The sequence below is a fragment of the Melanotaenia boesemani genome, chromosome 18, assembly GCF_017639745.1.
Source record: "Melanotaenia boesemani isolate fMelBoe1 chromosome 18, fMelBoe1.pri, whole genome shotgun sequence".
Classification (NCBI taxonomy): domain Eukaryota; kingdom Metazoa; phylum Chordata; class Actinopteri; order Atheriniformes; family Melanotaeniidae; genus Melanotaenia; species Melanotaenia boesemani.
In genome coordinates, this window is record NC_055699.1 from 19,310,762 (window position 1) to 19,323,693 (window position 12,932).

At 39.8% G+C, this 12,932-nt stretch overlaps 1 protein-coding gene across 2 annotated transcripts in view; it reads left to right on the forward strand.

Moving 5' to 3' along the window:
* LOC121628792 (matrix metalloproteinase-16-like) overlaps positions 1 to 12,932 on the forward strand; it is an 87,263-nt gene that overhangs the window by 17,543 nt on the left and 56,788 nt on the right. Inside the window, exons 2-4 of one of the 2 annotated variants that reach the window (XM_041968100.1) lie at positions 2,428 to 2,576; positions 3,631 to 3,645; positions 3,836 to 3,958. In XM_041968100.1, coding sequence (XP_041824034.1) covers positions 2,428 to 2,576; positions 3,631 to 3,645; positions 3,836 to 3,958 — 287 coding nt within the window. The remainder of the gene's footprint in view (positions 1 to 2,427; positions 2,577 to 3,630; positions 3,646 to 3,835; positions 3,959 to 12,932) is intronic. The other variant, XM_041968102.1, reaches the window with a different exon arrangement.

Below are 12,932 nucleotides of genomic sequence, written 5' to 3' on the forward strand. Positions count from 1 at the left end.
CCAGCTCCCAAAGTCACAGAGAGACAAACGTTATAAAGAAACAGAACTTTTTTCTCATTTAACACAGTGAACAATCCGGGATTTAAGAAACTCATCAACACTTTGGACAAACGGCATCACTGCCATCTCAACACCATGTTAGTGGACTGTCTCTTTCTTCCCTGTATGATGAGTGTAGTGAGGGTGTGTGAAAGACGTGGTGACAGTCCGATGTTTCGCCACCGGTACGGACCTGTGGTAAAGCCGCACCAGAGCCGTATAGAAATGTCGCGCTACATTTTATTGATGCGGAAACGAAATGTCTCCAGACTATTTTTTCCAGATCATACCAGGCGGAACATAGCTGCTGGTCTGAGACAAACAATAGCTATGGGGATCTGGTGGAAAGAAACTAGTCGGCATTACCACAGTAAACACTTCAAATGTCACCCCCCCCAACCTCTTATCTATAATTGTGTTAAATAATCGAGATCTCAATTTCAATCAAAATAATCGTGATTATCATTTTTCCCATAATCGAGCAGCCCTATAACAGATGACATTTTTTCACTGTACATCTTTCTTCTTTTGCCCTTTTCACTCAGCAATACACCTGTGTCGTTAGGAAAAGGAACAAGATACTTCCTCAGATTCATAATCTACCTGTCGGTGTCAAAGCCAGCTTTGTATTGACACGCCATACAAAACAAGGAAATTAACTAAAACATGAATTTTTGCCTTTTGTAGGATTTTTTTAACAGATTTAGTCACGGAAAGATTTGACCAATAGAAATACAAGTATCCTCTCTGCTTTTAGTCTTAAAAACTAACTTCATAATCTTTATAGCCACTCAAATTTGACTTGTTTCAGCTGACTGATGCACCACTCCAGGGATGGCCAAGAGCCCTCCACCCTAGCAAAGAAACATGTCACATCAGGGTGACAACTGCAAATAAAGCATTTTTAAAATCTTTTTACATTAGACATAATAAAACAAAAACAGCCTCAGAGTTCGCAACGTTAAAGTTCCCGTAAACTTGGTCTTGCTCCATTGTTAACAATTCGGTTTATGGTCCTGAGTTTGTTCTTTTTCCTGCTTTTTTTCTTCTTGATCAATGCTTGTTTCAAGTGATGTTTTCCCCCCAAATGAGCAGTTGTTGTAACTGCATAATGTTTTCTAGGTGGTTTGGTCCACTTGAGTAAAGTGCCGGGTGAAAGCAAACCAAATTAAATGAAGGTGTGACATATCTCGACATTACCTGCAATCGAACTAGGTCCCATGGACTATTCTGGTATGAATCATGCACCCTAAAACTCCAGGAAATCTGCTATTAAACACAATATAACAATGTTGAGGGTTAAAGTTCCAATGAAACCAAATTGTCCCTAGGTAATTGTGCAATATATATATATATATATATATATATATATATATATATATATTCTTCATTTCTACAATATTCTGAACTTCATTGAGTTTTTTTTTTTTAGCATGTGCATATAAGTATGTGCCACTTACTAAATAAACATATGGATCTTTAAAGTCATTTTCATTTATTTTCTTTGTTTTTTGTTTGTACAGCCAATATGAAATAAACAGTGGCAACCAGCAGGGCTCCTCACCTACATCTGTTGTTTTATGGGAACACAAAACTGAAGAGAATTTGACAGGATTGTAGGCAGGGTGGCCTTGCTGCCCATTCACTACAACTTTAAGCCTTGTACATATCTTTTAAGCCTCTGCTTAACAATTGTATACCCATAATGAAATGAGTAAACCTCTGCAATCACAAGGTCAAAGGAAGTATAGGTAATACTTGTGAGATTTGTTAAGATGTGTAAATATCAGTGTGTGTATTACGGGTGAAGAGTAAGTGAAGATGACACATAGCAGATAAGAAAAAAAAAACAGGCTTGCCTAAAAGAAAATATTTTTTGGATTAATATGGAAATCTGTTTGGAATTATGTAGCTGTAGCTCTAAATCTGTATCAGATAATAGTAGAATGTGTGAATGTTATCTCTGTAAAGGCCAACTCTGATAAAGTGAAGCAGAATGAAATCGTACAGGTTTTGGTATGCATAATCTTTGGCGAGGTCTCCAAAATGGACATTATGGTTCAGTGTGACACCATCTGTTTTCAGAGTCCCCCAACTGAGGCACCTCATCTGAAGATTAAATTTGGTGATGTTTTTGTTGCACGATCAAATTCAGGATCCAGTTCTTTCTTTGCTAGCTGGAGAACAATGTAGAATAGATAAACCTTTCCAGTGATAATCTTGGGAGCAATTCCAGTTCAGATGTGAAGCATTAACTTTCTAAAAATAAGAACTTAGAGTTAACAGGAAACATATTTATTTAATGTTTGGATAAAAAACATGCTTTTTCTTTCTCATTTGACATTAATAATTTCTTTAATGTTTTCCTCCCTGTTTCTTTGCCCATAGGCATGGCTCCAGAGGTACGGCTACCTCCCTCCTGCAGACCCCAGAATGTCAGTGCTGCGTTCTGCCAGAGTCATGCACTCTGCTATCGCTGCCATGCAGCGCCGCTATGGCCTAAATGTCACAGGGATTCTGGACAGCAACACTGTAGAGTGAGTCACACACCTTTCAGTACACCCACCTTTAGGAGCGATGTGTTAAATTCCTGAAGAAATAAAAAGGAAAACATGGCTGATGTACAGAGCTTCTTGTATGAGCATGGATGCTGTTGATAGTTTTGGGTTAATTGGTGAGTTAAACCTCAGCCAAAAGTCATGCTCCTCAGGTTTTGTGTGGAAACTGCTTCTAAATAGATTATACTTGATTTTTAAGAATTTATAAGCACAAGCAGATGGAATTTAGATGAATTCAGTGCCTCAGTCACAGGCGGCTGTTTTGTGAGAGAAGCTAACAGCAGCCAGGAGGTAAAACACTCCATAAACTACATTACTGACAGAGTTGTTAGTTTGTTTTTGAGTTAGATCAGAAAACCAGGGTTGTTGCTTCTTTCATTCAGCTTATGTTTTGCATTCTGAAGGCAAAGCAGGGCGATTTTACCAGATACAAAGTTGTTCCGACTTAAGTGGGTTGTTTTAATTTGATCAAAGGGAGTTTTTTTCAGTGAGTATATCTCTGATGTCTGATCAAAGGATACAAAATGCCTGAGTATTAATGCTCGGTGCAGGAGAAGGAAGAGCAGGGACACTGTTAGTCATGGTTCGATCAGACAAACCTCAGGACTCGTTTTACGGAGGGTAAACCCACCGGATGCTTCCAGAAATCTTTAAATAGGTATTTTAATGGACGCTCCTTAAGAACAATGGTGATATGATTGCAGCTGTAACAACAGGCACAGCTAATATATGTTAACCTGCTTTAACCTCGCTGCCCTGCCTAGATGTCTTTTTTTCTCTTTTTGTTTTACCTGCGGAGCATTAAAGTAGTGTTCACTGACATAAATGTCCTCACCAACAGTGAAATACCATCTGTGCTACAAATAGCAAATGAGCTCAAATTTTGCCACTGAACTGTAACATGGCAATGTGGTGGCCAGCAACATGAGCGCAAACTAACAGCTGTCCAACCTCTGGGCTGAGACAGAATGAGATGTGATAAGCTAACAATATGTCTGCTTCTTTTTCTTTCTGCTTCTCTGGCTTCATGTAGCGATAACACCATAAGGTGAGCCACCTCTTATGTGTATCGTGTGTGTGTACATGATGATACAGTTACATGATGAATTGTCAAGTCATTTTGCCCTCCTTGGATTATTTTGATTATCCGTTTAAATCCGTTGGTGGAAGACGTGCAGCTGGTGAAGCAAAATGTCTGATGAGTGTTGATCTGTGGCCTCCTCGCTTTCCTCATGCAGGTGGATGAGGAAGCCCAGGTGTGGGGTTCCTGACCAGATAGGAGGAGCATCCAAATTCAGTGTCAGAAAACGGCGGTACGCTCTCACGGGTCAGAAGTGGCAACATAAACATATCACATACAGGTAGGTGGAAATGGATCTGCCACTTTATTAGGTCCTCCTTACTAGTACCAGGTTGGACTCCCTTCTGCCTTCAGAACTGCTATAATTCATGGTGTCATAGATTTAACAAGGTGTTGGAAACATTCCTAAGAGATTTTGCTCCATATGGTCATGACAGCATCATGCAGTTGCTGCAGATTTGTCAGCTGCACATCCGTGATGGGAATCTCCCCATTTACCAGATCCCAAAGATGCTCTGTTGGATGTAGATCTGGTGACTGTGGAGGCCGTTGGAGTCCAGTGAACTCATTGTCATGTTCAAGAAAGCAGTTGGAGATGATTTGATCTTTGTGACATGGTGCATTATCCTGCAGGAAGTAGCCATCAGAAGATGCTACACTGTGGTCATAAAGGGATGGACATGGTTAACAACAATACTCAGCTAGGCTGTGGTTGTTAAACCAGGCCTTGTTGGTACTAAGAGGCTTAAAGTGTGCCAAGAAAATATTCCCACACCATTACACCAGCACTGGCCTGAACTGTTGATAAAAAGCAGGATGACCCATCTGAGTGTTGCAGTTTAAATTGAGACTCATCAGATCAGGTAGATTGTGTAGCTCCAGGAGTTTACGTTGCACAATCCTGGCACACAACAGTCAAAATCAATTTTGTCATTTTGGCAGGAATGCGCGCTATTCAAATTACAGCCAGGTATTTTGTCGCTTGCAGCTAAACTAGTAAATAAATGGTAAATATGGTGGATAGCTGTTGTGCCCTGGGATGCCAGAACAACCGAGGACGTGCGAAGGAAAGAGCATTTTACAGAATTACCAAAGATCTAAAATGTAGAGAGCGATAGATAACTGCTATCAAAAATGCAAGCGATATGGCAATGGATTCCACTCATACAGCGACCACCTCATATCAGGTTACCAATATTTTAAGCGTAATGCATTATTTTACTTCGCTACCCAAAAAAGTAATATCGTTACTCCCAACACTGTTTATTTTACATGCTTTTATTATGAATTCTAACGGACTACCTACTTTTATTAAACACGTTAGACCACCGTATTATGGCGTGGATTTTGCGGGGCTTCCTGTCCTCACACAGTAACAAGCAAACGCGACGTAAAAACGTTTGCAGAATCATTACAATCTTCCTTCGGAAAATAATCTCTCAATGCAAACGTGCTGTTGACATGTCTGATCTCAACATACAAGTTAGCACAGACATCGATAACTTGCACTACACTGCCCATTGCTTATGCAAACTGGGTTAGGACAAAGTTACACTTACCCAGCCAGTGACAACAGGGCAGTCCTTCGCAGGAAGACTCCAGATGTGAATACCCTTAACAAAACCATTAATCCAAAAGTCCATTAATATTGCCTCCAGGCTTTTGTAAGCTTTAAGCTATTCTCAGAAGTAGGTAGAGAAAAATATAATAAGTAGTTGTATAAGTCCTGCAGGTCTGGTAAAAAGGCCGCTCCGACTGCCTCAAAAGTTTTTAAAAAAAGCATCCTGGGGACATGATAAGGGTCGGACATATTTAATCTATCTAGTTTAATTGTAGCCGGAGCCACTCATTTTGAAATGGATTTTCCTGCTAATACAGCGGCATAAAATAAGAGTCATGTGACGTCTGGAGCTTGGTTGTCCAGTTTAGGTGGGTCTGTGTAAATTGTAGCCTCGGTTTCCTGTTCTTAGCTGACCGGAGTGGCAGCCGGCATGGTCTTCTGCTGCTGTAGCCCATCTGCTTCGAGGTTGGACATGTTGTGTGTTCAGAGATGCTATTCTGCATATGTTTTTGGAAACAGTGCTTGTTGGACTTCCTGTTGCTTTTTGAGGTGGGCGTGGTTGACGGGAACACCCGTGCTGTCATTTATATAAGAAAGAGCATGAAATGTTCACAGTGACGTTGCTGAAGTTAGCTTATGATTTGTGATTTTACACAACTGGACGATTCTGCTGCTTTTTTGGGGACCATGACCACATTAGACCAGATCTTGCTGGAAAACTAAAGACTTAGCATGTTCAGGCTGGGCTGAATTATTCTACAGAGCTCATAGATTTGTGAAACCGTTATTTCATTTCTGAAAATTCAAATAAGCCAGATTTATTTATTTATTTATTTATTAAATAATTAATTAATTATCTAGGCCAACTCCTGTTTACAATTATTGCATACAGATTTATTACTTTACACTCCTACTGAATGGCAGATAAATGACTATGAGACAAGGTGGTCTGTCATTTCTTAAAGGAAAATGATTTTAAATTAAATTTTTTGTGTTAAAGTAGAGAATTATAAACTTCTACGTTGTCTCTATTTTTTGTACAATTTGCCTTAACAGCTTAATTTTTTTTTGCATTAACTCGTGGATAAAATGTATATTATTTTCAATTTAGCTAACGTTTTGCTCTATTTCATAGTAATCCAGCTTCCTGTGAATCCCTGTTACCACGCAACAACACAAACGCAGCATGCTCTGACTTTTGCCATCAAAAGACCTTTTGTCAAGTTGTAAAGACACCCAGTTGAGAAGATGAACCCTGTACAAGCCTGCAGCTACAAAGAAATGAGAGATATCTGCACACATGCAGGCACACAAACAGAGCTGCAGGACTCAACCAGTCTCACTGACCTTTTCATGAAAATAAAGCACAGAGGCAGATAAAGAAATGCCCTGCCACTGTCATTTTCATTCACATCTTGCCCACAATGTCCTCTTTTTTAAAAATAGCTCGCTAATTTTTCCTAGAAATACCTGTGTCTGCCTGTAATTTCTCACAAAGGAAAGGAGTGACATCTTAACTCAATAGACAGGATTTGAACTCATATAATGGACGCAAAGCTGCAGAATTAAGGGTCAACAAAAGTTTGACTGCACTAAAAGTCGACATGAAACTTTGCAGAAAAGCCATCTTTCGGTCTCGCTCGAACGATCAGCTTTAATGAAAATGGGAAAAGAGTGTATATGGATGTTGTATGTGCTGTTATGTAATACTTCTCTGTTGATTTAATGATGCCAGTAGCCCAGATTCAGTAATATTTTATTGGTGCTATAGCAATGCTTGCCCCCAGCACCATGTTTCTTAGGATAATCCTTAAGAATTGATCCTGTTTTTTATTTTTTGCTCTGCCTTGGGAATAAATATATAGACAGTATTACATGCTAAATTTAATCTATGGATCAGTGACCTACAGCTGAAGTAGAGCTGTATATCACTGATTGCACATCTGCCCGGTTTCATGCCCTGGCATTTTTCCTGTTTTCTAAAAGCGTTCCTCTGGGACTTGGTTTAAATTAGTCTCGTGAGCCCATGCTGCATTTGTGACAACACTAATATGAAAGGAAGCAAATGAGCGTGTTTGATGAAGCAGCTGCAGAGAGAAAGAGAAGAGTGAGGAAACACCGGTGGAAAGCAGTGCTCTCTGACAGATTAGGGTTATGTAATAAGTTTGGAACATTTTGAACATGCGCGTACGTGTGCGTGGCCTCTGGTCCGTAGCCGGATGTGCCTGCAGCTGCTCCTTTTTATCTCAGATTGGTGCAACGGAGGATGAAGCACATTCATTTGAAGAGTCTCATAATCTCCTTTAAGATTCTGTGTGTACTGTGGCAAGTTGCCTATTTAAATCGTATATGAGTACCTAACTCTTGTTGCTGATAGAAGATGTGCAGAGTGGGCTGCAATCTGGGTCTGCTCAAACATTAAAAGGGACATTTTATAAAATAAACACATTTTCTTTGAGATAGTTGGTTTGGACTTACATTACCTGCACAGGTAGGGAAGATTGGTACGATTATTACCAAAGAAATAATCACACTGTTACAATTATCATGATTATTGTACTATAATTAATTTCACAACAATATAAATGTATAAATTTATTTTTATCGTTTGACTCCAACATGAAAAAAAATAATATAGTAACAAAGAAAGTAACTAAAGTTCCCCTCTGTTTTGTAAACAATGAATCAAACAACTCAGAAAACAGATAAAAAACGCTACAGGACCTCTGGGCTTGGGCGGCTTCTTACTGGTAACCACATAATAAAATGTTTTAAACATTTATTTTAAAGCTGAATTGAGATATATGAAAGAGGGAAAAACATCTTTGCTGGCTTTTAACTTTCAGCTGCCTGTTAGACGAAACCTAGATGAAAAGTACTGAAAAAGTACATCAGCCTCGAAACAGCAAAACTTCCCATCAAAAAAGTTTCAGACTCCTTTTGTTTTTTCTCGTCTGTAATGTCATGTTCAGCGAACGTGTTTTTTTGTGCTCGAATTCCAACATGGAACGAATAAACTGAATGAATGAATGAGTAACTTTATTGTCATTGTACATTATACAACGAAATTGAGTGCGGTCCTTCTCGGTGCATGTGTAAATAAATAAATAAATAAAATCAAATAAAAACAAATAAATAAATCACGAGATAAAAGTGTAAAGTTAAACACACACACACACACATCCATACATCCAACTAATTCATTCATGGCTCCCTAATATTGCACAGAAAAGTTGAATGTTGCATTAAAAAGGCACTCAAATTATGGCAGCATTTAAAACTACAATGGCTCTTGGATAAAAACTGTTCTTTAGTCTATTTGTCCTTTCTTTAATTTTCCTGTATCTTCTGCCCAAAGGCAGCAGTGCAAAGAGAGAGTATCCGGGGTGGAAGGAGTCCCGTAAAATGTTTTCTGCTTTTTTGAGGCAGCGGGAACTGTATAGCTCTTCCAGAGATGGGAGAGGGCAGCCAATGATCTTCTGTCCTGTGGTGGTCACCCTCTGGAGCGCTTTCCTGTCTGCGGTAAAAGGACACCAGCAGTTTCTCACCCAGGTTGTTCTTCTTTAAGAGTCTGAGAAAGTACATTCTCTGCTGGGCCTTCTTCACCAGAGCAGTGGTGTTAGCGCTCCAGCTCAGGTCCTGCTGAATGGTAACGCCCAGAAACTTGAAGGCAGCCACCCTCTCCACACAGTCCCCGCCGATGTACAGAGGCTGAATGTCTGTTTTCTTCCTCCTGTAATCCACTATCAGTTCCTTGGTCTTGGTGGTGTTTAGGACCAGGTGTTTGTCCCCACACCAGACACAGAGCCGCTCCACCTGGTTCCGATAGGCGGACTCATCCCCCCCGGAGATAAGCCCCTACACAGTGGTGTCATCAGCAAACTTGATGATGGTGTTGCTGGGGTGAATGGAGGTGCAGTCATGGGTGTAGAGGGTGTAGAGCAGGGGGCTCAGTACACAGCCCTGTGGGGAGCCAGTGTTGAGGCTGAGGGCTGTGGACATGTGGGCGCCTACTCTAACCCTCTGAGAGCGGCCTGTCAGGAAGTCCAAAATCCAGAGGCAGATGGAATTGGAGAGTCCAAGGGTCTCTAGTTTGGTCTTCAGTCTGTGTGGGAGGATAGTGTTAAAAGCAGAGCTGAAGTCTACAAAGAGCAGCCTCGCGTAACTCCCTGACTGCTCCAAGTGTGACAGAGCAGTGTGGAGAGTGGTGGTGAGGGCATCCTCTGTGGATCTGTTTGCCCTGTATACAAACTGGTGACTGCCCAATGTAGGTGGGAGGCAGGAAATAATGTGACTACGTACCAGTTTTCCAAAGCACTTCATGATGACCGGGGTGAGTGCAACTGGTCTGTAGTCATTTAGGCTGCTGATTGTGGACTTTTTGGGCAGAGGGTAATGGTTGAGGACTTCAGGCAGGCTGGGACAGTGGACTAGAGTAAGGACTGGTTGAAGATCTTGGTGAAGACCCCCGCCAGCTGGTCCGTGCAGTCCTTCAGCACCTGTCCAGCAATGCCATCTGGTCCAGCAGCCTTCCTCGGATTCACAGCCCTCAGTTTGCGCCTCACCTCATGTTCCTCCAGAGTGAGGGAGGGGCAGTTGAGGGCTGGTGACTGTGGTGCAGCTACCTCCGGTGGCTCCATCTCGAAGCGGGCAAAGAAGAGGTTAAGCTCCTCTGCTAGCGAAGGGCCCCCATCGACAGCAGCAAGGCCGGATATGCCGGATCCCATGCCACCCCTGCCTTTCTTTCTTTCTTTCTTTCTTTCTTTCTTTCTTTCTTTCTTTCTTTCTTTCTTTCTTTCTTTCTTTCTTTCTTTCTTTCTTTCTTTCTTTCTTTCTTTCTTTCTTTCTTTCTTTCTTTCTTTCTTTCTTTCTTTCTTTCTTTCTTTCTTTCTTTCTTTCTTTCTTTCTTTCTGAAGGCGAGCAGTCCTTTAAAATGACATCTTGGTCATTCTTCTATAACCAAGAAATCTGACAAAGAATGACTTAATCCAGTGGTTCCCAAACTTTTCTGCAGGGCCCCCCTTTAATTGACAACAATAATGTCAAACACGCCATCCCACTACAAACGCTTACGATTAAACCTACAAAGAAATGCACCATTAATATTATTGTCTGGCAGAGTGATAGTCTTTAGTTTGGCTGCTTCTTCAGTAATTCTAACTCTATTTACTACAGTTGAGGAGTTTATTTCTAAAGTAATCAACAGACTTTTCTTTGTGTTCAAGATGAGAAATCCCAAGTAGTTTATAACTTCAGTGTTTCCTCTAGCATTATATTAGGATGGTGCCCCGAATAAGTTAATTTTATTTATTGTATTTTCTACATATACAGCGCCGGATCATACGAGAGGTAATGTCTTTCATATAGAACAGGCAACTAAACAGAAACAGAAGCAGCTGAACTCCAGACCAGGGGAGAACACTGGCAGTGAAGTGTATCCCTGTCAGTTTTGTGGGTGGTAGCATGAGCTGCGCTAGCTGTGTGTGCTACTGTGGGCCTTCAGGCTACTTCCCTTATGGTCCATCAGAAGGTAATAATAGACTTGGAGGGTTGTTGAGTGTTACAGGCCTCATAGGAGGCAGAAGAGAGAGAGTAATGGACTAAATGAGTCTCTCTATGGCCTAAACCTAAAAGAAGAAATAAAGAAATTATTAAAACCTACTGCAGTGCTTCTATGATGCAGAGTGGTCTTTGTTTTAATGATCTGCTTCATAAAGTCTCCAGTAAAAACCCCTGGCTTTCTCTTTCAGCCTTTAAGCTTCAGAATAATCTTAAATAACAATGCTGACATTTGGAAAGCATAAGAAATGCATGACCGCCCCTGGTGTGAGCTAGTTTCTGTGTAGCCCCATACAGTACTCGCTGCATGGAGGCACTAATTAGCTTCGGCATCCCTACTGTTCTCCCTGTGTGCAGGTACTATTACAGCACAAGTCACATCCGGAATCATTATCACTTCCCAACATGGAGTTTAATATCTGCTCTAGTCTCAGAGCAGCCTGGGATTCTTATCTGTTGTGATTTTCTTCCTCTCTTTATCCACCTTGCCCTTAAAATATCTTTTAATTCCTTAAGTTAATGCTTAGGCCTCTGATTGAGCAGGACAAGGATGGGTATTGGTGGAAAACCATGGAGCTGCTGCATTTTTCATTCATTATTTATCAGAGAAGGCAACTCCCAGTGAGCTGATTTAGATGTAAAAAAAGGGGGATGTTTATCAAACTTGTATTCTTACTTGCTGTATATAAGTCAAATGAAAGATAAAGTTCCCTACACTGCCTCAGTCCGGTGGAGATGATTCGTTCAGCAGGGCCATTACAACTGACCCTCCAGATTGTTTGTGTTCTTTTAAACACATGCACTGATTACTCATGCCACTAAAGATGTGCTCATTTTTTAAGCTGCTCATTTGTAAAACTAAAGAGCACTGAGGATTTGTAACAAATAGTGTTCACTGTAAAATATCCCCGGTGGCATTTATTCTATTAAATCGTTCGTTTAAACATGCAAAATCAGTAAAAGGTTTGATTTGCATAATGTTGTGTAAATAAAATGCTGCAAAGCAAACACATAAATGTGTGTTGGAGATATTTTCTGTCCACTAGTTTGTTAGAAGACAGGGACGAAATCCCCAGGATTTAATGTGTCGTCTGACCATATTTAACCGTGAGCTGTCACAATTCAGCTGCAGCTCATTTTCCAGCACAACGGTTATTTACTTGCTCTCTGAATACATAATGTTGAGAGGAGTTGGGTTCATTGTGATGGTTTGTCAACATTTGGTCCATTACACACACACACACACACACACACACACACACGCGCTGTGGGAATTTAGCATAAACATTAAAGCAACTTTACCAAACTGTAAATGGTTGCCGGTGTTGGGAAGATTCTTGTCTTTTGACTGATGCAGTGCGTTTAGTGCAGTGGTGACAACAACAGGAACATCAATCTAAACAACTAAAACAACGACCTGGAGGCATCTTATCTATATAACCTCCATGTCATCCACTGATTGATGTTTTGTGGACTAAAATGGTCCCTTTCAACAACAACAAACATAGCTGAATGTTAATAAGCACAACAGATTTTTTAAAGAAACTTAATAAATAAAATTATAATAAAATAATATAATAATAAGAACAATAAATAACAGATTAATAGTGAATATTACTATTAGGGCTGGGCGATATGAACTAAATCTTTATATCTCGATATTTTTTACCTGAATCACGATATACGATATATATTCTGATATATTTATTTATTTATTTTTGTCAAGTAACCAAAGAGACAGTTCTAATTTACAGCCTTCAGTGCTAAATATACTTTTAATCAGCAGCACATTAAAACAGTTGACTGAAATTAAAGTACCTTTACATTAAAATAAATGCTTCTAAAACAAAATAAATTAAAAATACTTTTCAATGACCATAAGAAAAATACTGCTGTGCAAAATGCAAAAGAAAAGATGCTTTCAACTCAAAACAAGCTATCTCGATATAAACGATATTCCCTCCTTCTATATTGCGTCTGATAAAGTCTCGATATATTTCAAAATCTCAATATGTTGCCCAGCCCTAATTACTATATATATGGAATAATAAATCAATATTTACATTTAATATTTAGAAACTAAATGAAATAATAAAGAAAAAAACTGAAAATAGTAATAATTTTATTATAATAA